Source organism: Lissotriton vulgaris, chromosome 12 (genome assembly GCF_964263255.1).
Source record: "Lissotriton vulgaris chromosome 12, aLisVul1.2, whole genome shotgun sequence".
NCBI classification, from domain to species: Eukaryota; Metazoa; Chordata; class Amphibia; order Caudata; family Salamandridae; genus Lissotriton; species Lissotriton vulgaris.
The window spans coordinates 326,988,894-327,016,647 of record NC_141700.1 but is presented as its reverse complement, the minus strand read 5'-3'; the positions used below and the strand labels follow the sequence as shown (position 1 = coordinate 327,016,647).

The 27,754-nt window shown below is 45.3% G+C and overlaps 1 protein-coding gene across 1 annotated transcript in view; it reads left to right on the top strand.

Annotated features, from left to right (window-relative positions):
• Positions 1–27,754, top strand: part of LOC147674031 (ninjurin-1-like) — a 282,026-nt gene that overhangs the window by 97,140 nt on the left and 157,132 nt on the right. Inside the window, exon 2 of the mRNA XM_086946447.1 lies at positions 24,031–24,183. Within this exon, the coding sequence (XP_086802573.1) occupies positions 24,031–24,183 (153 nt within the window). The remainder of the gene's footprint in view (positions 1–24,030; positions 24,184–27,754) is intronic.

Here is a 27,754-nt window from a genome sequence, read left to right as displayed (position 1 = left end):
GTCTACTAGATTTGCCTGTACTCCCGGGTAGAGTGCTGTCTGGAATCGGGCGCGGATACTGGGGCGTTGCGTCTGATACTGCTTGGGCGAGTGTGGAGACACGTATTACTCCAGACCCACCGTCTTGGGTTTAGCAGCTCTCGGACGACGCAGCTCAGGCTGCTCTGCGCCCTGTGGTGCAGCACCTGAAGCCTTTTAGTCTTTTTCTTCTTCTGTCAGGGATCCCAATAGGCCCCCCAGCACCCGGGCATTTTGGCCGTGTAGGCCACACCGCCCAAGTATGCCAATGTTTAATTATGGAATGAACGCTTATATGTATCCGTAATTGTGGAAAACTCAGTGTCGTCTTCTGTGTTGTCTTCTATCAGCATGAACACATACATTTTCTAAACATAGGAGGAATAACTGAGCAGTGGTCGACAATCTAGCAATTACGGCACTATACCATCAGACAAAACACAGCATTTTGTAAACTGCAGTAGCTTTCTGAGGCTATTTTACTTTATTTTATCTAAGATGAATACTTGTACAAGTCACGTAATAACAGTCGAATCTATTCTGACAAAAGATGTCCTCATAAAAGAATCAGCAAAACAAGATGTCACTTCCATCTATATTTGTGGTGTAATGCTGAAAAACTTAAATTTTGGGAGGAATAAGGCTACATGAATGTTCTTACTCAGTTTTATTCTAGATTCTGTGGAATCTACTAAGATGAAAAAAGAAAAAAAATTTAATTTGTCTAAAAGATGTGTATGTTCCTATTCCAATCTATAATGTTGAGAGAGTAAAGCACAAGTAATTTCAAATGGTAATGTAGCTGAAAATATAATTAGAATATTGGAATGTTAGGAACTCCATTGAATAAAATGGAGTGGCTCAAGGCTAATAATGGCTGGTATAAGCCTTCTGACCCAACTTTCCAATGGGGTGGTGAAGTGAGCTAAAGAACGATGATGGATGTCTGGAAAGTTTCAGCACTCTGTCCATCATCTCCTTGTGTTTGCTTTGTTCACCCTAAGTTGGCAGGGTATGTCTAGACTTGGGTCCCTTGCTCACTTTACCACTGGATTCAAGCTGGCCTGGCTGATGAGGGGTGTTACCCCAAAACTGGTCCCAGGATGCTTGTTTCCGGTCCAGGGAGGACCGGGCTTGGCAATTCAGGCTGAAGTGTTTCCATGAGGCACAGGGTCGAGACTGATTTACATATAGCTGTCTGAACTAGGATGGTGAAGTGAGCTAAGGAACGATGATTGATTTAACCAAGATCTGTTACTGGGGGTGAGTGTCTGGAAAGTTTCAGCACTCTGTCCATCATCTCTTTGTGTTTGCTTTGTTCACCCTAAGTTGGCAGGGCATGCCCAAACCTGGGCCCCTTGCTCACTTTGCCACTGGACTCAAGCTAGCATGGCTTGTGAGGGGTATTCCCCAAAACCAGTCCCAGAATGCATGTTTGTGGTCCAGGGAGGATGTGGCTTGGCAGTTCCGGCTGGACTCTGCCCATGAGGCACAGGGATGAGACTGATTTGCATATAGCTGGGTCTGAACTAGGGTGGCGAAGTGGGCTAAAGAACGATGATGGATTTAACCCAGAACTGTGACTTGGTGTGAGTGTCTAAAAAATGTGAGCGCTCCATCCATCACCTCCTTGTGTTTGCTTTGCCTAATAGCATTTCAGCCTGCATGCCTCGGGCTGTACCAGTTGTCACAGGCTCTCTCTCTTGTCATAGGCCTAAACCTGTAGATTGGACCTATAGCCTGGCAGTCGCATCACCTGCAGGTAAGTGTGCTGGGGCAGGAGTGGGGCAGGGCACTGCGGAATGCTGACAGATGACAGAATAGGGAAAATAAAATAAATAAATAAATCCTATTCTTTGGTTAATCGACTCACCCCCGCACGGCCCGCCCTACCACACATACCTGCAGGAGCTGTGACTGTAACCGGAGCTTGTTTCACAGCCCTCAGCAGTGCTCCGTAAAGCTATATTATGTGCAGTCTAATAAAAAAGGGGTGATAATTCAAAGTTATCTTTGAACTGGGGATGGATAATGAGGATGCTGTCATATTGCCACTAATCGCCACTGCTGGGGAAGGTCTGCATCAATCCTAGAATAATGGCTAACCCCATGCTTGGATCTAAGATATGCTCTCGATTACCTTCGTTTACTTTCTTGATATATAGAGGAAAACAGTAAGAAAACACCATAGCCTGATATTGTGAAGAGGTGCACACATTGAAGTATTTTTCTTATTTGTTTAACAACCTTATTTTGTTTAATTATTTCACTTCAACCAGTATTTAACCGTTAAATCAAAGCTCAGCTGATCAAACAGCCAGAGAGTTAATAAAATAAATAGCTGTAAACAATGAACATGAAGGGGGAGATTTAGTAAGATTTTGTGTCGTGTTTGCATCACAAAAGTGATGCAAATTTGACGCCAAATCATTTTTTCCCCAATTTGCTTTCCAGTACTAAACTTGTTTAGAGCTGGAAATAACAGAAAAGTAATGTAAAGCAGCAGCATTACTTTGCACCATGGGGCGTAGCAAGGGTGGTGAATGGGCGTTCCCATGCAACCTCCCAAGGTTTCTCAAGCTAAATCCAATTTACTAAATAAAATAGGTTGGGTTCAGATAGATTGGGTTTAGCTTGAGAAAACTGTGTCCTTTTCAAGTAGACGCAAGGAAGGAGAAATGCTTTCGTTTCTCCATCCTTTTCCGACTTTGCATGTGTGCTGCACTTTACAGCACACATATAAAGGGAGAACATTGTTAAAGTGAGTCTGTGCATAGTATTTTGTAGTATAAGGGTTATTTCCAGTACAAAACCTAGGGTAGACTCACAGAGACACCCTTGCACCATGGCAAAAAAGGTGCCTCCATGTCACACAGCAGCTGATTTAAGTGCTGGTGCTAGTGAGAGGGGAGGAGAGTGCCTTATTTTAGTAAATAGGGAGTTCTCCTCTCTCCTTTTCACGTAGTGTAGTACCCCATTTGCGGCTGCTGCAGTGGGCTACGTGAAAAAATAGTAAATCTGCCCCCGAAATGTTAAATAGTGCTTGCATAGCGCACTATCTGCCTTCCTTGTCTATACCTACCATTGGTGTGGCTATTTTTCTGTCGGATTGTGATTTCGTTGTTATATTAGAAAATGCACTCCTGGCGTTTCTGAGTGTTTAAAGTGACAGGAGATCTTTCGTTAGCCCTTCACTTTAATTGCACAAAAAGGTACAATCAGGAATGTGTTTAACTGATGTTTTAGTCTCATGCACATGACATAGGCAGACAAGGTGTGTGACTACAGTAGAAAGTAAAATTACACACTTGTCAGATTGGATTAGAGCATTTTCATTTTACTCACCCTGACTAGCCGTACATTTTAATCTGATGGCTTATTAAAATCAATTTATTTGCAGTGCAAATGACTACGTTTAGGAATAGCTACAGTTATGAATAGGTTCTGGAAACGCACATAGCATATTATGATTTTCAAACAAATCTGGCAAGTCTTACAGAGAAGCTGTTCTTCCATGCAAACCAGCTATGAAATGCAACCAGGCAAGATTAACACCTTTTCTTAGGTCTGACTAGAGACAACCATAGCTTTCTGGCAGAGCTCATGTCCTCTTTAGACACAAAGAGGGGCTTTGGGTGAGCCCTATTCATCATTTGCTTCTTTGGGGGCGCCCCTTGAGTCATGGTTTTGTAACAGTGTCAACTGCATCTTAGATCAGGTCAGAGGAGCATTTTTCTCATGCAGCCATGGTTCTTCGATCTGACTATTATCTGTATTAGCCCAGCCATGGGGATTGAGCCCCGAATGGAAAGCATAAGTTCCACTGTTCTCAATAGCAACAGAAGCCTTCAGATACTTTTAGCATCAAAGCAGCAGAAAACGGATTGAAAAGAGGACTGCCCCCCACTGAAAGCTACGCATTTCAGGACGTAAACAAAGGCTTACTTAAATTATATTCTAAATAACTTCTTTTGGATTCAGAACAAATACAATTTAAAATACACAATAAATGATGTTATTGAGAAAATATGACTTTTATTTAGATACATATGTAGCTTATGTATTAGCTTAAATTATGTATTTATTTTATTAGGAGGTGTGTTTGTATAATTATGCGAAGCAGTCTTTCTACTATGGCTTCTGTTAGAATCGGGGGTCTCTGGTTGGCACAGGTATGCACTTGTGACAAACAGGGACCCTCTCCTCTAGTCAGGGTAAGAGAACTACTCCTTTAGAAATAACCCTTGCTCAGCCTCTAGGTAGTGTGGCTCGAGCAGACAAGGCTAATCTTCAGGGCGACAGTTAGTTAAGCATTTATGATCACATACAGGAAACCCACTGACCCACCACAAACGGACACCAGTCGTAGGATTGTATCAAAAAGACGTAGACTTTATGTCAAAATATATGCAGAATTATCACAAGACCATATAACGTTTAGCGAATGAATGCCACTAGATTTAAATATGCAATTATTCTTAAGTTTTCTTGGTTAGCAAGGTACGATGACAGGGAAAACAAATGTTGCGGACCCTGGATCTGATGCGAACTCGGGATAGAGTTCCAATGTACCTTGCGATGAGTGTCCGAGGCGTTTCAGGCGCGGCTACTGGTGAGGGCGGACCCTGGACGAGGCCAACAGTTCTCCAAAGGATCTATCCGGCTCGGAGCCCCCTCGAGGTGCGAGGCGGGTGAGCGGGACGGTGTGGAGGGTTGTGGCGATCCGGGATCTGATGCAGCTCACGGGGCGAGGGGCCGTTCAGGCCTGCGGGGCGTACTGCTTCTTAGCACACCAGTTCGTACCTGTGGATCTGTGTGGGGCGTCTCGTTCTCGGGCAGACGGGTGCAGCACCGGGCCTTCGGTTCTACAGTCCGGAAGGCCTTCTTGAGGTGCAGCATGGCCTTGGTATGCGGGAGGGCAAAGCGAGACAGTCGGGTACGTTACGACGTACGGACAGTCCGAGGCTATTAGATACGCTCCATGCAGATTCCAGCGGGAAAAGATGAGAGGCGCACAGCGTGCGCCGTAGCAGGCGAGGTGACAGGAGAGCGGGCCACCCGGCACTGAAGCGGAGAGCGACTCAAGCTTGAGCGGGGCTCTCTGCGGCGGGGCGGCCAGGCTCCGAGCTGTCACAACCTTGGAGGGCAAAGGTACCCGAGTCACAACTCCGGCGAAGGAATAAGAACTAAAGGCCCAACAGCAAACGGGCACAGGCAGAATAGAACCCAATGGTCCTGGGGTTCCGTTCAGGGGGCAAGCTCGTGATCAAGCCCTTGGAGATAGTTTCAGGCACAAGTCTTCAAAGTCCTTTCTGGTCTTTTCCTCTCTATCCTCAGCAAGGCCCCACTGCAGGTTTCCTTCTCCTCAGCTTCTCTTGGTCCTTCTAGTCAGGCAGAGGTTCGTCGTGGTCAAAACTGGATCTAATTTCTTAGGAGCAGGGCTCCTACCTTTATACTCGGTTTCTTTTGTGTTGGCAGGCCAGGGGGCCTGAGCCTGGTTCAACACGGTTTTGGAGTACTCTGTTGACAGGACGCTGCCGTCTTCTTTCAGGGTGCAGGGCAGGGACATCAGACGCTCTGCAGGAGGTGGAGCCAACATTGTGGTGGTGGATCACAACCCTATTCAGAGTCTAGGACTACTCCGCCCACCCATCCTGGCGTAAGCACCATATTCACCACCTGGTAACCCCGACGGTCCCCGGGAATTCCCCAGCCCTGCCACTCACACAAACCCAGACAGCAGATACACATCCTGGCAGAGGCGGCTGAAATAGTCAGGCGAGCAAATGCTAACTTTCTAAAAGTAGCAGTTGCAAACACAGGATATTAAAATAAACCTTGCTAAAGGAAGTATTTTATTATTCTGAGTTCAGGCATACCAAACTCGACATGCCACCGGGTTCCCTGAGCCGGCCGGGGCTATAGCGTGTAATAGTTCCAGCCGCTCAGCTTGGCCTAAGAGAACAGGCAACACTTCAATAGTGAAGAACGAAAAAGGGCGGTAATTCACTACTAGGACATGCCACACACATCAGGGCCTGTCCTACCTTACGCTTACAATGCACCCTGCCCTTGGGACTACCATAGGGGTGACTGATATGAAGGTTAGGGAAGGTTTATGGACTGGCAAGTGTGGGCACTTGCACAGTCAGCGTGACAGTACCAGGCAGACCCGAGACATCTTTTACGAGGCCACTTCGGTGGGTGGCACAACCAGTGCTGCAGGCCCGCTAGCGGCATTTGTATCTACAAGCCCCAGCACTCCTGGTGCACGTTACTGGGGACCGACAGTAAACCAAATAAGCCAATCATGGAAATCAATTATGGATACACTTTATATAGGGAGCACTTGCACTGCGGCACGGGTTGGCCGTGGCGCAGTGCCCTGAGCATCGAACACCAGCAAAAACATCTGAGCACATCAGCAAAAAGTGGAAGGAAGACTCACGCCAAGGAGCCAGATCTAACAGCTTCCATGTTTCTGTTTGTTGTGCCTCTCTTGCAGCTGCAGTGGACATTTCCGATGCAAATTTTCCACTTCAGTTGTGCTGATCTTGTTTGGTTTAACTTGTTGAGTATCTGTCCACTGCCCCACAGCCTTCAAGATACAGAGACGTCCATGGGGCTTGCAAAACAGACTGTTGTCACCCCTGTGCCCCCATACTCCTGTGCCTACATGCTGCCCCTCCTCACCTGGGAAGGTTGGTGGTGGTGGCACAGAGAGCTGCTCTAGGTGATAGAGCTCTCTCCTTGAATAGTGGCAATGAATAAAACATTTTGGGGCATATGTACCAGCCCCTATCGCCACGGGAATGTCACTTTTTGTGACGTTTCCATGGCAATAGGGTCCTTGCCTTATGTACAAGGCAGCGTTGAGGCACTTAACGTGGCTTAACGCTGCTTTGTACATAAGGCACCCTTTCACGCTATGTTTAGCGTGAAAGGGGCGTGCGGTGGGTGTTGTAGTGGGTGTTCCTCCGCAACACCCGTTGTATTTGATGCTGCCCCCTTTGTACGAGGGTGGCGTACATAGGAGGCAGCACCAAAATTAAGACCAGAAAAACCCTGGTCTTTAGGTAGCGAAAAGAGGAGAAATGCATTATTTCTCCTCCGCTTTGCTTTTCTCATGTGTGCTGACTTGTGCAGCATACATGGAAAAAGCAAAATGCCATGGTTTGTTTATATACAGGACGGTGACCCTTCCTGTACATAAACAAACCTTTTCAAAAATGCAATTTTGTAACTTACATATGTGCTGCATGAAGTTACAAAGTGCCATTTTAGGATTGGTTATGTGCAGGAAGGGAACCTTCCTACCCATAACCAATCCTCTCCTGCACACAGACACCCTTACACTCTGGTGCAAAGGTGCCTGCTTTGGTGTTAAGTTGTGAAACTTAGCGCCATCGCAGGGGGAAACGTGAGGCTGCACCACATTCTTGTAAATATGGTGCAGCCTTGCGCTTCAGAAGTGGCAGAGTGTGTCGTTAAGCCCAGTAGGCTAACGACACGCTCCACCACTTTGTCGTACATATCAATCAATCAGGGGATTGTAAGCGCTCTACTCACCCAATCATGGAAATCAATTATGGATACACTTTATGAGTGAGGGTCTTAAGGCGCTGAAGGGGGGGGGGAGCGTTGGGGTCCATAGCTCTGTTCAGCCGAAGAGCCAGGTCTTGGGAGTCCTCCTGAATGTCACATATGACCCGTTATTTCTTCGCATTATTAAAAAAATCCACTCATGTTTCCATAGTGCCTCGCGCATTTCCTCAAAGCCTGCCATGTGCATTGTCCAATACTAATTCCTTGCAGCCTACGAGCCTTTCCAGCTCCCTATTTAAACTCGTGGCCACCTCCTGAGGTTCAGGACTGATTGTGCTCAGTGACGTTTCTCTTCCTTGTTTAGCCACTCACTGGTTTTGCATCCCGTTCACTGCTTCTTTGAAGGAATTGACCCAATCCACAGACCAGGTCAGCCCTTGCCCTTTCCCATGTTTATCTTTCCCATTATAATTTGTAGTGTGAAATACTGTTTCTTCATTTCGGAACTCTAAATTTAATTTTCGATATTAAGTCTGTGCACCTCAACATAGATACTACCCAGAGAAATCGGAACCACGGAACACAGTGCTGAGAGAACAGCACATTACTGCGCACACGCTGTGTGGAAAGCAACAAACACTTTGAGGAAAAGAAATTTCAGCCCGGTGTTAAGATACCACTAAGTTGGGGTGGCCCTCCAAAGAGAAGAAGCTTGCTTTCGCCTTCGCAGACACCCCATTGTTGCGAACGGGACGCTTTGCGTATGTTCCTTCTAGTAATACTCGTTGATGAAACATCTTTGCCTTGAATTACCCCCTCCCACTCCGGTGGCCCAATAGGCCTCTTGGTTCCGACTCGCCCCTGACATCCAAAGGCTGCCTTTACACTAGCTGCCCCCTTCTATTGGCTTCTACCCCACAAACCTATTCTAACCTGTCATCCCCTTGACAACACCCACGGTCACTGTATCACAGAATCCGGCACGAGCCAAATGAAGCATCATCGCTAGCGCCTGAACACTAAACCGGTCTACCAGTGTTGCATTAGTTTAGTTAAGCACCTTAGTAGCAGTCGGGCCCCATTACCTTTGCAGCATCACCTTAGGCTGTAACACTATCCCTGTCCATGGCCCTTCTACTGTTTTACCGAACCAATTGTTCCCGCCAATATGCAATAGGTACCATATACACTGTACACCACTATAATAGATTTCATATTATGTAACACTAAGCGTCATGATTGGACTCTGTATAATGTCTGCTGATGTTAAATTTTAATTAAAATGGTTTCAAAAACTAGACTGATGCTCATCACAGTACACCTCACAGCGCCTTCTACCACTGTTGCAACAGTTGCATGCCAGAATCTCAACTTAAGAAAGATTATGCTAAAAATATTATAGCAAAAATACTGGCAACTAAAAGTAAGTATATTTTGGTAAGTGTAGATGTACTAATCTTAACTCCACATCCCCCTGAGGAAAAATTATTCCCGAGGCAGGCAGACTCTACAAATTGCTGCAAGGAGTTAAAAGTGACGGCTGTGCCACAATATCACAATAATGAATTGCAAGACAAATCCACTGTAGTGTAGTTCCTATTTTCCCAATAGACTCTGCGCATTGGAATAACATAAACAGCAGTGTAGACGTAGGACTAAGGTCATCTAGGTCTCTGCTGACTATGTTAGACTTAATTTAGGTTTGCCAGCTAGCTCAGAGGTCACTAGAAACTTTCTCGAATGAACATTGGAGGAGTGAACTTCCCTGATTAGACAAGAATGGATTCAGTTTCTGACAACCGCATAAACATGACAACTTTGCTCCCTCAGAATAAAGAGTGTATCTCTAGAGTCGTGTGAAAACAATAGGCAGCTATTTCACTCAGTCAATCGTGCATGCTTAGTTCCACCAGAGTGCAGAGAAATAGAGAGACGGGCGTTTTCAATAAAAAGGTGTTATTTTATTGAGCAGTCTTCTTTCTCATGGAAGAGAAATGAATTGCCATAATTGCAATACTTATCAAAAAGTAAAGTGCATACAGTAAAAGTAGTATTATGAAATAATACTGTAAAAGCATTGATATGGTTTCTTAGCCATATGATACTTTAAAATGGATAAAATATATACATACATAAAAACATTGACTAACAAACTCAACTGGTGCTTCTAAGATACGCCTACCCCAGTGTACCTGACCTAAGCCTAATACATGGGAACGAGTAAGTAAGTTGCAGTTTGTAAGTTAAGTTGGGTTTTTTGCCAAGTATAGGAATCAAGAATTCTCTCTAAGGTTTTAATGAGCTCCGTACCTTGGTTCTAGAAGGAAGGAGGTCTTGTATCTCACTTCTCAGGACTGGATCTCCCAGCAACCCGCGAGGGTGACTTGGGAACACCGGAGCTGGATTTCCCGGCATGAGAAAAGGCAGCTTCTCCAGCGCATCAAAAAGGGAGGGGCGGTTTCCTTCGGCTCTCGCATCAGCTGGGCTCCGGATAAGTAGATAACCGCTCTGCTCCACACCACCGTGTGTTTGCTTCAGGCAACGTTGGTATATTTATACCTGAAAGGTGCCGGGTTTGACGTAAGGTTGGACATAAGACGTCACTAAGAACTAACAGTTCTTTCTGGACTCCAGGAGTTCTTGTGCAAATCAAAACAAAAGCAGGGGGGGAATTCCCGGGCTGCTGAAGGCTTGGTTTGTTTAAAGAACGCGTTGTGCTTTCTAGGAGTCTATGGGAGTAGCCTTGCCGTGCTTTGGACTGCATGGGCTATTACTAAATATGGATATGATTCTTATTCATACTAATAATATAAAGAGACAGCCTAAAAAACCTTTGAGGCGGGTAAACTCAAAAAGTACAGCACCAATCACAACACCCAATACAGCGTTGGAAAGGGCAGCTGCAGCAGAAGGACATAGGCTATGCAGACGCCCACCATATACATTTAAAAGGTAAAAGAACCGTGCCAGCAAAGTAGTCCCTTGTGGGCGTGTCTGCATTGTGCTGTGGGCGTGTGCTGGGGGCGTGACAAACGCTGGGGGCGTGTGGTACGTTCCGCCCTTTATGCCATGTCTTTTATCGTGTGCTAATCCCACCCTGCTCCCTTTAAATACCCCTGCACCCCATATTCATAACCCACCCTTACTCCTTAAAATACCCCAACACCCTTAAACACTAACCCATCTTAACCCTATAAATATACCCTGTACCCCAAAACCAAAACCTATCCCTAAACCCTAAAAATACCCCTGTACCCCAAAACCCAAACCTAGCCCTGAACCCTATAAATACCCCTGTACCTCAAAACCCAAACCTACCCCTGAACCCTAAAAATACCCCTGTACCCCAAAAACCAAACCTAGCCCTGAACCCTAAAAATACCCCTGTACCCCAAAACCCAAACCTAGCCATGAACCCTAAAAATACCCCAAAACCCAAAGCTACCCCTGAACCCTAAAATACCCCTGTACCCCAAAACCCAAACCTAGCCCTGAATCCTTAAAATACCCCTGTACCCCAAAACCCAAACCTACCTCTGAACCCTAAAAATACCCCTGTACCCCAAAACCCAAACCTAGCCCTGAACCCTTAAAATACCCCTGTACCCCAAAACCCAAACCTACCTCTGAACCATAAAAAAACCCTGTACCCCAAAACCCAAACCTAGCCCTGAACCATAAAAATAACCCTATACCCCAAAACCCAAACCTACCCGGAGCCCTAAAATACCCCTGTACCCCAAAACCCAAACCTAGCCCTGAACCCTAAAAATACCCCTGTACCCCAAAACCCAAACCTAGCCCTGAACCTTTAAAATACCCCTGTACCCAAAAACCCAAACCTACCACTGAACCCTAAAAATACTCCTATACCACAAAACCCAAACCTAGCCCTGAACCCTATAAATACCCCTGTACCTCAAAACCCAAACGTACCCCTGAAACCTAAAAATACCCCTGTACCCCAAAAACCAAACCTAGCCCTGAACCCTAAAAATACCCCTGTACCCCAAAACCCAAACCTAGCCATGAACCCTAAAAATACCCCTGTGCCCCAAAACCCAAACCTACCCCTGAACCCTAAAATACCCCTGTACCCCAAAACCCAAACCTACCTCTGAACCCAAAAAATACCCCTGTACCCCAAAACCCAAACCTAGCCCTGAACCCTAAAAATACCCCTGTACCCCAAAACCCAAAACCTAGCCCTGAACCTTTAAAATACCCCTGTACCCAAAAACCCAAACCTACCACTGAACCCTAAAAATACTCCTATACCACAAAACCCAAACCTAGCCCTGAACCCTAAAAATACCCCTGTACCCCAAAACCCATACCTATCCCTAAACCCTAAAACTACCCCTGTACCCCATAACCCAAAACTATATCTGAACCCTTAAAATACCCAAACACCCCAAAACATATACCTCAGTACCCCAAAACATATACCCCTATACCCATACTTACCTTATCCAAACATTAAAAAAAAACCATGCTTTTACAATTCATGCATTTACAACGAATTTCGTTGTAAATGTATGCGTGGTAAAAGCATATAAAATGTAATGCCATGCGTTATAATGGCATTGCGGAGTCATGGTACTTTCGTAATGAAAGTATGCAGAGTGATGGTATGCGGAAAGAAAGTTGCAGAATAATGGGTGTTTACCCTCCCCCGGTAAGTACATTGGTGGCACGGCGAACCACATCTCCAGCAACATACTCGTATTTTTTCACCACCGATTTGAAAAATGCACAGGTCTCTCTCATTGATGGCCAGCACTGATATACACTTTTAGACACACCTCCCGCCACGAGTTCTAGAATTGCGAACTTTAGAGCTGGGGAGCTACGTTCAAATCTCGGCATAAGCTCAACATCCTGTGATTCCAGGCAAATCGCTTTGTCTCCACGTGCCTACCACAAATTAATGTGTTCTTCTTTAATGTAATTTGTGCTCATGCCATGTTGTCGAGTTCGCGCTATATAATATTGCAAGGAAAAATAAAGTAGGGAAACTTGAGTTCACACACTACTGAACGCGCACTCTTAAGTGCATCAGCAGTGCACTGTGAATCGGAGCGTTTCACAGGCCTGTCACAGATAAGAAATGCTATCAAAACGAAATCCTACAAAACAATATATTACTGGCCGGCAGCAATTCATACACGGACAACGTCGGGACGGGTTGCTAGTGCCTTTATAAGGATACTATTTATTATAACCACATAAGGGCATGAATCGGGAATATTGAATTAGGGTCCTAGATAGAAATACAACACCACAAAGTCGGAAAGCTCAAGCCTTTCTCTTTATGGAGGCACCTATGTTCTGTACTCCAAAGGGCAATATTAAGGAATTCGTCATACAAACCAACCATTTATTCAGACATATAAACAATGAGTATGGGTTTTCTCAGTGGCCTAGGACCTTCTGGACTTGGGGCAACTTACTTCTGGCTCTTTTTGGCTTGTTGCAAGGGGAAGAGGACCACAACAAATTGTTGGTAAACTCTGTATCGATTTCCAGCCCTCTTAACCACTTCCTAAATTTGCCTTTTTTGACAGATTTCACTAACCAATGAATTTTGAAATTTCTCTGATTAATTAAGGTTTATTTGCACAATTCAAGATGTTTGATATTTAATGTCTTGGTCTGCGTTGCTTAGTTAGTAAGCAATTTAGATTTTTTTCCTAATAGTCTAGCTGTGCCTTGCACGTTCCTCATCACGGCTTCATTGTTATTCTGATATGTTCATGGTCATTTTCCAGCTTGTTCTACTTGAGCTTGACTTTTGTTTATGCTGCTTTGTGGATTTCGCCTGAAGGACACTGAGCATTTCATTGCCAGAACAACTATAATCAAACCTGCACTTCCTTCAGCACAGGTATTGCGTAAGTTGTGCTGCCGTTCCCATGGGTTTCCCACTTCTCCCTTCATGACTATATATTTTTCAAGAAAATGGAGCAGTTCCAAATAATGAAAGTGCCTAGGATTGTGTGGGATCAGACCACCTCAAACACAATCACAATTCCCACGCCAGACTGCTGATTAGGGCAATCATGCAGCTGAGGCTACATCAGTATATGTTGGCTTTTGATAGTTCCTATTGCATTGAGTGGAGGATTTATGCCGCCCACGTTACCTATTATCCCTCTTACCCCTTTGATGATTATGGATACATTTTTCCCATCGGGACTCCTATGATTATTGGAACCTCTTTGATCTTACCCTTTTCCAAAGGTCTGGACGTGTCACCTTTCTTGTCCAGTGTGCACGTCAATACAATCACTTTATCTCTCTGGTTCTTCCTCGGCTGGTCTGTTTCAACAGCTCTCTGGCTGTAACCGGTGCTTGATCTTGATGATTACATTGTACAGTATGGTCCTGCTTTGTGGCACTGTACTGTAGCTAAATTTAATAGCATTGTAGGAGCAGAGCTAGAGGGGTTAATACTAAGTGGGGACACAAATTAGCTTCGCAGCTCTTGTGAGAAGTCTAAAGATTATCTAACTCTGGTTAGTGTAGTGTTTAGAAGATATCCCATTTCCCACTTTCTTGCTTCTAAACCTGTGAAACCCTACTAGAATTTCCTGAACATCATGCCGGCCATCAGCGACTTTGGACCAATAAATCCATGTCCGTTCTCTTGGGAATGAACATGCTGTCCTTAGATAATGTGCCTTATGGTTCTGTTGCCCTTGAATAGTCGCAAATGAGCAGACAGAAACTTAACACAAACTTCCCATATGCAGTTGCAGGCACCAAGGCTTACATGGTTTCTGCATTAGATGAATAAGTGGGGATTATGCAAGTTAATATTTAGGCGCACTGTTGGAGTTGTGTGTGAAGTTCAGTTAAACAGGATATATGGTCAAGATTTAGGTGCTGTGGAAGATCTCCATGGGCATGCAGAACTATAATAGCATGGTCAGGATTGAAGTGTTTTTAATTGGGTAGACAGAAAGGACAATTCTTTGACAATGGTTGGACTAGTAGAAGTCATTGGATAAATATCCACTTGTTTGACCATGTCTTGCCTTCTAAACAATTAAACAAACCACATTGTTTTTCTCTCTGCAGAGGTGGCTATTAATAGCAAGGAGCCATGCTAGAGTACAGTAAATTATAATGCAAACAGAATAATCACACGAAAATACACTTAACCCTGAAGAATGGGTGAAAAAAGGAGCCATTGTATCAGAAGCAAGGCTGGCACGCAACTTCAGGGACCATTGATCCTCATCCCTTCTGGGGCTTTTGATCCTCTCTGCAGCTGGGATGGATCCTTGTTATAGCAGGTCTCAGCAATTGATCCTTCTATTGTGAGGGGGCACTCATGAAAGCCAAAGTAACCACACATATTGGTTTTCAGGGGCATGGAGTACAGAGGATCAATGTTTTAGTCCTCCCAACTCTTATTGCCAAGTTCTTTAACCCATGCACTCGCAAGTTCTTAATTTTACCCCCATATTTATGCCTACTCGTGCAGGCTTGTGTGCTAGATTTTTCCCCTTTTCTCAAATCCAGGATATTCTCTCACAGACTGGGCTGGATCCAGGATAATCAATCACCAAAGTGGACTTCGACAGACTGCCCAGAATGCTACAAAAACATGTATTGACAAAGCAAATAATTCCTGCTTAAATGTGCTATCTCATGTCAACAAATGTATGCACAAAGGATGTGTCATGAGTTAGCATGTCATAGCTAGACCTAATAGCGACACGGTTCAGCTGAACTCATTTCATGAACTCATGAAATAGAAAGGCTCAATTGCCCGAGCATCCGCGCCTGTATATATCATGAACATAAATCCACTGTATTCATACCAGTTTAATAATCCACTTCCGCAATATTGAACCTAAAAAATGTTCTAGGCTGCTCCGTTAGTGTATGTGCTGAAATTAATTAATTTGATTAAAACAATCTAATTGCAAACAAATGCTGTAGGCTCTTGTGCTTGAATTGAGAGACTGAAGACCAATGATACGTGATTATATTTTCATTTGCCTAGGGATGGAATAACTTGATTCTAATTTCTGTGAAATAGATCAGTTCAGTTCAGTTTGGAAACCTTTATTTGATCATTAAAAACAATCATAAAAGTACATAAAAACACAACAAGTTTAACATGACAATAAAATAGGGGGACATCAATAGATCAATTTGAGCTATATAAGATGCAATGTTATGTGTATGCGGCCCGCTTGACTGACTTTTTTGTTCTCCTATGCCACATTTAGGGTGTACAAAAGAATCATCTACGAGTATTATTCCGCGTTCCCTGATTCACGCATAATCACAAACATTTGCTTCTGCAGATGGAGCTTCCAACCGTGGACATTTCAGAGATGTGGCAAATTTTCTGCAGCCTGAAGTTTAGAGTTAGAGAATTGAACAAATGGCTATTGTGAGGGATGACCATGAAAAAATTCACAGAATTCGCAGAATCGCATATGCGTGTTGACTTTCTCCAGAGCATGGACATTCAAACCTTGGAATCCCAACAAAAAGAATGGAGTTAGAATATTTCCACGGTAAGCAAGGGAAGGTAATGGCTCAAAATTTCACAAAGTTGTAGGTAAAGTGCTTCAACACATGGCTTTTGTCCCTCTTAATTAACATGGAAATGAAATGAAGCACTGCACATGCCTCCTAATGCTTAAAGTGATTTCTCTATGTGAGGAATGGACCAGTCCTTTGCTCCTAGGTTTGGGCTGTCCGAATGTTTTGCTGATAGGAAAGTCTCACGTTGGAGCTTTATTGCTTCCCTTACTGATAGAAGTGATCCTTGAGAGGGACATGGTACCATGGTTGTGAATTTGAGATTGCCTAAGTAACATGTTGGGGCATGAAATCACGCAAATTAAGTTTTGGTATTTTTCTGCATAATGCCACCCTCATAAACATCATTAAGGTCAACCTCTGCTGGAGAGAATTATTGCATGTGAAGGATCTCAACTCGACTGAAGATTGCTTTCAAAGCTAGACTATCAGCCCGCTGACCCATGAGAAGGGGGATGCTCTGCTGTGCCACTGAACTTGTGGGATGATCTTCTACTGCCTCTGCTGGTGAGCAGAAAAACAGTGCCTGACCGTGATGGTACAAATCTAGTCAAAAGGCAAGTTGCAATTTATCAGCCAAGCCTAGAAAGTTTCTTACTGAGAGCAAATGAAGAACCTCACAAAACCCAGAACTCTTGCCCCTGGGTTCTGTGTTTGAAACAGAGTGAAACAGGGATGGTATCGCTAGGTGCGCTATCACTGGAACATGTACTGTCATAGCCTCTTTCACTTGTCTGCAGAGTCCAACAAAAACCTGAGACCTGTTGAGCTATGTCAAAAGCACCACACCTCTTTCAAACCTATCTGTGAAGCATTTCCGCTTGACACTCAAAAGTGGTTTGAAACTTTACCTTTTTTCAAGATCTTGAATGAGGGCTGTCGAGGTACCTCAAAAGCATTGATTCAGTTCCAGTTGTGTCTCAGACCAGTAACTGCATGAGAGAACTTTAGCTTGAAGAAAAGACTCGTATAAACTGTTGAATGGAGCCTTTTTTTACCCATGCCTTGGCCTTAAAAGTCACCTTCACCTGCCAGGATCTTCTTCTTCACTTTATAACTGTTTCTAAAATGATACCGCTGAACAGCCCCTGGTTCGTATAACCAACTTTCAATATCACTTGTGATTTGTCCACGTTTCACTCCACTCTGCTCCACTGTTTTTTTTTAATTCTTGGATAACCTATGCCACATTTGTGAAACGTCATTCTACCACACATTTCAAGTAGTGCCATACTTTTGTCTTCCTATGATGGCGTATAAGCCAATACTGAAGTAATTAAGTCTATTTTTACCCCTTTTTTCCTAGATTCACCATCACACACCTAATTGTCTCTGGTTAATATATTTAATATTTTGGTGAAATTATCTATAGTGTGGAAAGTGTGCATATTTGTGGCATTTGTGCTAGCGCAGATAGAAAACAGTGACCTTTAGATCAACAAGAACTAAAGAACCCCAGAAGTACAGCATCTAAAATATCTTCAATACAGCACTGTGAGGAACTAGCCACTTTTTTAATTGAAAAAGTGCAAAAGATCTATAAGACCTTCCCACAATACGTATCAAGCCCTCAAATCACTAGCGAAGCTAGGGTGGATGGCCCTATCTTGGAAATCATCCTTAAAACTTTTGATACTGAGCTAGGTAAACTCTGTAGGAAGGTGAAATCGGGTTCCCCAGCGGATCCAATGAGGCCAGCACAATTTCTGGAGTCCCTGGCGCACTTCCAATGGCCGCTTGGTGACATCATTAATTTATCCTTCTCCTCTGCTAAGGTACCTAGAGCCTGGAAACAGGCTTGGGTCTCCCCCATTATTAAAAAGCCCTCTCTAGACCCTTCTAAGCCAGAAAACTTTAGGCCCATCTCTCTCCTTCCGTAGGCTGCAAAGATTGCGGAAGCCCATGTGAGTGAAGTGCTGTCCCGTTATCTGAACAACAATGATATCCTGGACCCGTCCCAAAACGGGTTCAGGCCGGGACACAGCACTGAGTCTGCCCTACTTGCTACAGCTGAACATCTTAAGATGATCCTTGACGCCGGTCGGAGTGCAGCTCTGATTTTATTAGACCTCAGTGCTGCCTTCGACACGGTATCTCATGACATCCTTTTGTCTCGGCTGGAAGTGATAGGGATCACGGGATCCGCCCTAGAGTGGTTTTGATCATTCCAGGAGGAGAAATCCTTTCGGGTCTCAGCTCCACCATTCATCTCTAAGCCTCACCCTATCGGTCAGGGGGTCCTACAAGGCTCTGCACTCAGTCCATCACTTTTCAAAGGTAAGCCCGTCTACGCCCGTCCGCGCCTGGACCGCGCCCAGCGCTATACCCCCTGGCCCCCGTCCCACCCACCCCACCCACATTACATACGACGCCTCCACCCTCTTAGCACTAAACCCCGGTCGACTCCCCAACTGCGCCCAAGCCGCTCCTGGACACACCCATGGACCCTTCACATGCAACTCCTGCAAGTATGACGGCACCAAGACCATCTCCTCACCCACGAACACCAAACAGAGAACTGACACCAACCACCTAAAATGCATCCTGCTCAACACCCGCTCGGTCCACAGACACGCCATCGACCTTTGGAATCTACTAAACACCATCTCTCCAGACGTCGCCTTCCTAACAGAAACATGGATGAACGCCTCCTCAGCCCCAGACATCACCATCGCCATCCCGGAAGGCTACAAAATCATTCGTAAGGACCGCACCATCCAAACAGGAGGAGGCATCGCTATCGTCCATAAGAATTCCATCCGCATCTCAACCAGCTCAGACGTCAACCTCCCTAGCGCCGAACACCTTCACTTCCAGATCCACACCGACCCCAAGACCACACTCAGAGGTACCCTCCTCTACAGGCCACCAGGACCCCGTATGCAATTCAGTGAAGACATCACTGACTTCATCACCCCACACGCCCTCCCCTCCAAAGAATACATTCTGTTGGGAGACCTCAATTTCCACCTGGAAAAGAGCAACGACAGCAACACCACCACCCTCCTGGATAATCTCGCCAACCTCGGACTCAAACAACTTGTTAATACCCCCACTCACCACGCAGGTCACACACTCGACCCTATCTTCACCTCCAGCAAACATATCTCCTTCAGTCACACCACAGTTCTCCACTGGACGGACCACAGCTGCGTTCACTTTGTCTACAAAAAGACCACAACACACAACCATCCTCAACCTACTCTGCGAAGAAACTGGAACAAAATCACCATCGACCAGATCTCCTCATCACTTCTTCAAAACCCCCCTGCCCACTCTTCGAATCCCAACCAAGCAGCCATTAACCTCACTCAATGGCAACAGCGCCGATCACCTAGCACCTCTGAAAAAACGTCAAATCAAACTAGGCTGCAAAAACGCCCCCTGGTTCAACAATGATCTTAAGAAATCCAAGAAACTCTGTCGCTCCTTCGAGAAGGCCTGGAAAAAAGACCCAAACTCCAGCACCAGGGACGCCTTCAAAAACGCCACCCGCATACACCACCAACTGATCCGGACTGCCAAGAAAGACGCATTCAAAGACCGACTAGACAACAACGCCCACAACAGCAAGGAATTATTCAACATCGTCAAAGAGTTTACCAACCCTACCGCCAACTCCAACGACATCACTCCCTCGCAAACCCTCTGCGACTCCCTAGCCTCGTTCTTCCACGACAAAATCGCAGACATCCACAACAGCTTCGACAACCAACCCGGAGACCAACCCACCCAACCTGCTGCCGTACCGTCACCCCCTTGAACATCCTTAATGACTGGAACCCAATCTCCACTGAGGACACCATCCGCCTGATGAACTCCATCCACTCAGGATCCCCTACAGACCCATGCCCTCACCACATCTTCAACAAAGCAGACTCCATCATAGCACCACACCTCTGAGACGTCATCAACTGCTCCCTCAACTCCGCCACCTTCCTGGAAAGCTGGAAACACGCCGAACTCAGCGCCCTTCTGAAAAAACCCACAGCTGACCCCACCGAACTCAAAAACTACCGCCCCATCTCTCTCCTTCCATTCCCGGCCAAAGTCATCGAGAAAGCTGTCAACAATCAGCTTGCCGCCTTCCTCGAAACCAACAAATCCCTCGACTCCTCACAGTCCGGCTTCCGAGCCAAACACAGCACTGAGACCGTACTCATCGCAGCAACAGACGACATTCGAACTTTACTGGACAATGGAGACACAGTCGCCCTCATCCTCCTCGACCTCTCCGCAGCCTTCGACACAGTCTGTCATAGCACCCTTATACAACGCCTCAGAAACATTGGAATCCAAGGAAAAGCACTGGAATGGATTACCTCGTTCCTTGCCGGTAGAACTCAGAGAGTCCGCCTCCTACCATTCAAGTCAGAGGCCACTGAAGTCATCTGCGGAGTACCACAAGGATCATCTCTCAGCCCCACCCTCTTCAACGTATACATGAGCCCCCTCGCGGCCATCGCACGCTAACACAACCTCAACATCATCTCCTACGCGGATGACACTCAACTGATCCTCTCACTCACCAAAGACCCTAACACCGCCAAAGCCAACCTACATGAAGGGATGAAAGAAGTAGCCAAGTGGATGAAGCACAGCCGTCTGAAACTGAATTCAGACAAAACAGAAGTCCTTATCCTGGGTACCTCCCCCTCCGCCTGGGACGACTCTTGGTGGCCAGAGGCCCTTGGAAAAGCACCCATCCCGACGGACCACGCACGGAACCTGGGCGTCATCCTGGACTCCTCACTTTCGATGACCAGACAAGTCAACGCCGTTTCATCATCTTGCTTCAACATTCTTCGCATGCTCAAAAAAACATTCCGCTGGATCCCCACCGAAACTAGGAAAACAGTCACCCACGCACTGGTTACAAGCCGACTGCACTACGGAAACACCCTATACGCCGGTACCACCGCAAAACTTCAGAAAAAACTCCAACGCATCCAGAACGCATCAGCCAGACTCATACTAGACATCCCGCGTAAAGACCACATTTCTGACCACCTGAAAAACCTCCACTGGCTCCCCATCAATAAGAGGATAACATTCCGCCTCCTAACCCACGCACACAAAGCACTCTACGAACTTGGTCCCGAATGCCTCAACACACGACTTTCCTTCTACACCCCCTCCCGCCAGCTACGCTCTTCCAACCAAGCCCTTGCCGCTGTACCTCGCATCAACAAAACCACCATGGGAGGAAGATCCTTCTCCTACCTGGCGGCTAAAACCTGGAACTTACTTCCCATTCACCTTCGCCTCACTCAGAACCACCTAGCATTCAGAAAGCAACTTAAAACATGGATTTTCGACCTGTAATTCCCCACCCTTCTCTAAGCGCCTTGAGACCCTCTGGGTATGTAGCGCGCTATATAAATCAATTGAATTTAATTGAATTGAATTGAATATGTGCAACCCCTGGCCGACGTAGCAAAAAAGTGGGGCCTTACGCTGGTATCGTATGCAGACGATACCCAGCTGGTCATCACTTTATCCGAAGGGCCATCTGACTCGGCTACCAGGTTTAGAGATTGAATGACAGCTGTTGCCCAGTGGATGACGGACAACTATTTGCAGCTCAACACCAGCAAAACCGAGGTTCTGCAGGCAGGGAAGAACACCGCCCTCTGTTCTGAGCACTGGTGGCCGGCATCGCTGGGCGAAATGCCAATACCAACGACTCTTGTTAAGAACTTGGGAGTCTGGATGGACACCTCACTAACCTTCCAGACCCATACGAAGAGAGTGGCAGCTACCTGCGTGGGGTTGCTGAGAGGCCTTAAACCCATCCTGAAATATTTTGAACCTACGGTGCGGCAGATCATCTTGCAAGCCTTGATATCCTCACGCTTGGATTATGCCAGCGTGTTGCTTCTGGGTGCTAATAAATCTGACATCCTACGACTGCAAAGAGTTCAAAATATGGCAGCAAGAACTCTGATAGGGCTCCCTCGTTGGTGCTCTGTCAGAGCTATAATGAAAAAACTACACTGGCTACCGATCTCATCTCGGATCCAGTTTAAAGCCCTGTGATGGCCTTTAAGATTCTGAAGACTGAGAGCCCGGCCTTATTACGCCCTCTGTTGACCTGGTATGTCCCGCAGCGAAGTCTGCGCTCGCTGGGGCAACATTTGGCGAAGGTGCCGCGCTTCAAACTATGCCGCATGGTTGGCCGTTCTTTCCAGGTGTTGGCAGCTAAATTATGGAACTCTCTACCGACCTATATCCGTGGCATTGAGAATATGCTAGACTTCCGGAAGGCCATTAAAACCTTTCTGTTCCCATCACCATAGTCTTCCCCCTTGATGTTTCCTGGATGGCCTCCGCCTCAGTTTCTTGATCTGGTAGCGCCGGGACGCCCCTTTGCTGGGGCAGCTGTTGCGCTTAAAAAATCTAATAACATAACATAACATAACATCCATACTGGACAAATAGTAATTTCAGTGCAAAAACCTAAGGCAATCTTCGACTGAAATAACATGAACCACGTTGTAAGAAGCCTATTGTGGTTATGGCATTATTGTTCGCGTGTTTGGTTTTATTTTACTTCTTATACATTTCCATTTTAGCTTTGTTAAATTTAGTTAGATATTCCATTCTTGACTCTATGGGGGCAGCCTTTCTATATGATAGGGATCGATAAAATGCTGCACATGTGATGGTGACGGGGGAACAAGGAACAAAAGAGAACTGGCTTAAATGGAGAACAAATAAAAAGTAATTAGTGTCAAAAAATAACGAAGATGAAATTAGGGTTGTATTGGGACCTGCATTGTTTTGTGACAATGGCCTACAAAGCCCCTGGCCTCATTATACACAATGGAATATTAATTGCGTCATTTATATGAAAACGTTTATACTGTGTTCCATGATAAAATGTTCAAATATGACAAAATTTAGAGCCTTTTTGTACTTTCTTCCCTTATATTTGATTTTGCCTAATGTAACATAAATCTCGGAGTCACTAAAAAGTGCGCGCTAGTGAACGAAATGTCATGTCAAGAACCCTTGCTTTCATTTTTGTGACAGACTGACAGGACGGCATAAGCACACAATGAAAAATGTCCCGCAGCCAGCTATTCAAGGAGTCAGGCAGCTCTGAGATTTATTCAAAGTGCAGGTGTTTTCATCGCAAGCAGAAAAAAAGCCCCTCAACAATGATTTGCCAAATCAATTATGAAAGCAACATTTTCCGTAACTCCCAAAATAGCTTCGTAATGAAAGAACTGAACTCTACCCGGGATAATCAATGCAAATTATAAAATAAAAAGGGGAAGGTTGGTTGTGCGTGTTGTCTAACTGGAACGGGCTGGAATGCAGTTCACAGTCGTTTCGTTTTATGAATATTTACCCTTATTATGCTTTTGTGATTGCGGGATTTAAAGAAGCGCCGCGCAGCAAAACATGCTCGCGCCAGATGTACTTATACACGCCAGGGGTACCAATTTCCAGTTCTCAGGAGGCGTCGAACAGGTCGGGTTTAGAGAACATTCAGACACACACAGAGCGCCATATTTACATACAATGATTTTCATTTATGGTTCATTTACAAGCAGGCCGATTTCATTTCCATATACATTGCTTATTCAGACGGCGTAACCTGCAGGGGCAACTCTGATGTACCGCTATCAACTGGAAATTGACTTAATTACCAGAAAATGAGGACTGCTGCTCCCTAGTTAATCTACGGAGAGCCACAGGTTTCAAACATGTCTCTCCCTAGTGGCGCCACAGACAAACCAAGCAGATACACTCAAACCACGGCACGAATTGAAGACTAAATTACCGAGGGTTGGGGGGCTTTTGAAAAAAGACTGCAGTGTTTTCGAATTTGGTATGCTGGGTTCTGCTTGTTTAAACACCCCTGCTGTCATGTCATGTGCTCTGCTGCAGGTGATCAGGAACATTAACACCTATGCCAGAACCAAGACCCTGGCCCAGGGCTTCCTGGACATGGCCCTCTTCACTGCCAACGCCTCCCAGATGAAGCACCTGCTGCAGCAGGGGTCGGAGACCCAGTTCTACTACTTCCTGTTGGTCCTTCTGGTATGTAAGCATCACTTCCAAACATGTGTTTGAACATTCTCTTTATTTTGGTATAATTTATTCAGGGGGGAGTTCCCTTCGCCTGGTGGATATGGGGAAGGACCTAAATACTTGTTATCTTTTAGTTGAAACTGAACAAAGTTCACAATTCACAACAAACTGCTGGCCTCCTCCATTGCAAACTTTTAAAACCTGTAAACAGCAGCCTGTTCCATCAGTATTTCTATGCCTCATCCAGCCTCTAAACACACACTTTCGGTGCTTAATACGACTTCCATCGTGGCAGGAACCCACCTCTCTTACATTCACCCCTTGCTTTTACGGTTCATTTAGGAATCTGGCTCACTGACAACACCCTGAAGTCCACAAAAAGTGATGGATGGATTGCTTGAATTAATCTCAAGCACTAGAAATTACTATGGGTCACATCCCAATCCATTGTTATTTTGCACACCACGCCACCTCAGATTGTACCCAGCCATATGCAAATCATTTGACCCTGCTCCAATGGGAACAGTCGAGCTGTAACTGTGAGGGTAGGTCCTCCCTGACCCAGAACACTCGCCCGAGTGATTGCCAGTAGCTGAGATCCATTCAAGCATTCCATTCATCAACTTGTTGTTGTGTCAGTGACAAGAACGGCCGTTACTTCATATACAACCAAAACCTTCCCAGACCACCGTCAGTTCAGATGTACGGATTCTTGGAAGTGGGTGGTTGGACTCTCAAGAGGCCAGGAAGGAAAGGACCGCTTTCCGTGCGGTGCTCTTTTTGATTGTTTTAGGGAACAGTAACTGACTCTCTGGGACCCCAACACATCTCTGGGATTTAGAAGATTCTTCTCCTGTCTCCTTATTACCCTCTTGACATTTTTTTTAGGGTGGTTACAAAATAAAAACAAAAAACTGTACTTCCTCAGCTGTGGAATACTGGGTAGCTCTTCAAGCCATAGCTCACACACCTGTCATCAACACACACACCAAATGCAATCCAATGCTTGCGATCTGACCCTTGATGCAACAGATAACTTCACAATGACATAAATGATCTCACTAGTGACATGACATATTCCCTTAGCATTAAAGTCATGAATGACATGAGACTGTTTTCAGTAAGAATTTTGAATGTATTTATTTGCTTGCATAAGTTAATTAAAACCATTGCAATACAGTAATAAAAGTAGTACAAATTAAAAAAAATTATAGAAGGAGAGCCATAGTCCAGAACCGGCCCAAACATAAGGATCAAAGGTTCTAATAAAGTGCAATTACTAAGTGCTTTTGTTGGACTGGGAGCTTAGTTTCGTGTTTCCATTTGTCTTGTGCTCTGCGACTGGTCCCAATCGCCCAACTGCCTCTCAAAGTTATTTGTCTTACTTTCCTGCCGTTCCCCTTGAATTCCTTGTGCTCTGTCCTTAGAACAAAATCCCAGGTAAAGTGCCTTCACAGTTCAGTCATATCATTTTGTCTAGGCATCGAAATTTAAAGATGTGTTTTTTTTCTTATTTATTGTTATAAATATTGTGTGAGCATAAGCATTGCATTTGGAGTGTGAGTTATGATTTGCGTGTCAGGACTATAATTTGTCAAGCCAGCCAAAGCAGAGAAATTCAGGGATTTTTGGGCTTTATTTTGTAACCAAAAACTGGTATTTAACCGTGTCATTTAGTGGCAGTGAGCATGCATTCGGGCATTATGTTCATAGTTAGTCATAACTTCATATTGTCTTTTTTTAGATGGAGAGGTAAAAGTGTTTTACTGGTGGTTGTATGGATATATGTAGCGGGTGTGCAATAGTGCAATATTGTAGTGGTGAGTGATAATGCGCCTGTATCAGGTTGAAGCCTACCACCCCCTTGTGCATAGCTTTTAGCTTTTTGGAGGAGCGGCAGACCCTGATGCAGAGGTCTGGCCCGGGACCAGGGTTCAATTCCCGACGCGGCAGGGTCTTGGGCTCATTGTCTGCGGACTCGATAATTCTCGCCTCAGCGCCTACTCTAATGATGGGGTCCCACACTGCAACTCTGGGCAATAGCTTGCTTAATCTCCACAACGGCCCCTACAACACTGGGATGCCTGGCTTCACCTTGGGGGTTCCCAGGAGGGGCATCTCACAGGGAGAGCCAGGAAGGGTTCCACAGCGTTATACAGCGCCGGGACGCCCCGGTGATGGGCAGCTGTACACTTTACAAGTATCCTACATTTACATTTAGCTGGGTATTGCGGTGCTTAACTGCCAGTTCCCACACAAACTCACCTTGCGGCTAACACCTGTGCACTTTGCAGTGGTTGTTTGCACAGGCATCTAGCTAGTTTTCAAGTTAAACCCAATCATGGTACTGCAACTATTGTGAATACCACTGAAAAAAGGACTAGAACCCAGAACAACATCCTGGCTTTTACAAATACCACTGTGGGGTCTTCGTCGGAGGAAATCACCCAGGTGGAAGATCAACTGGCCTCACTTCCGGCTTCAATACTTAGTGAACCCCCTGACATGGCACTTTTAACTGGAAGGACTTCGGCCCAGATTAACTCTAAAAGGCCTAGGGTTGTGTCATTTGTGTCAAAACCAAATTTGCAGACCAATATTGCCCCTTAACAATACTCAGGTCGTTGTCCGGGAGGTCCAGACTGTACTTGCTGGCTCAAAGTCAAAATCTAAATTTTCCTTCAACACAGCCCAGCTGCCCCCATAAACTAAAACGGACAAGAAATGTAGGAAGGCTACAGCCATGGATGGAGTACATCTAGACCACTGCAGGCTCAGTGACTATGGTGCAAGACATTGCCACAAAACCTTAAGGATTGTTTAGTCCCTTGAGGCTTGTCTACTTGGTTTTGAGGAGAGACTGTTCAAACTGGAGGGAGGGCTGGACCATGTTGTTAGTACTATAGAGAGTCTGGAGCATAAATTACACACACTGAACATTCTCCCTATTAATTCTCCCAGGCCTCTCCATTTCACAGTTCGCAAACCTCATCCCGCACCAGCTTCCCAGGTTAGTTGTCATGCAGTCATGCAGTCCCGCTACAGAGCGCTTTAGTGGGCACCTGTTCCCCCAAAAACCTATTGGATGCTAGGAATATCCTACAAAATAGTTGCCCTATCAGTCCTCCTGTCTCCCCTAGCGATTGTCCCTTAAGCAAGGGTGCTCAACCCCATAATTCCAATAGCTCCCCAGCTCAGAGTAGCACCTCAAAACATGCCCCAGACCTTCCACTGTAGCCTGAAAGCAGTTTTAAACTGCCATGTTAGCTTGATATTTAAGCCCTTTTGCCAAGCCTAAAACTCCCCTTCTATTACATATAAGTCACCCTAAGGTAGGCCCTAGGTAGCCCATAGGGCAGGGTGCTGTGTAACTAAAACCCTGGACGCTTACTTTTAAGATTTACATGTCTTGGTAGTGAAATACTCCTAAATTTGTTTTTCATTACCGTGAGGCTCACCTCTTCCGTAGGATAACATTAAGGATTCCTTATAAGATTTATTAAGCTGTAATTTCCAATTGGGAGTAGGTTGCTATGTCATATTTGGTGTCTATTGAATTGTAATCCTCTTTAATGGAAAA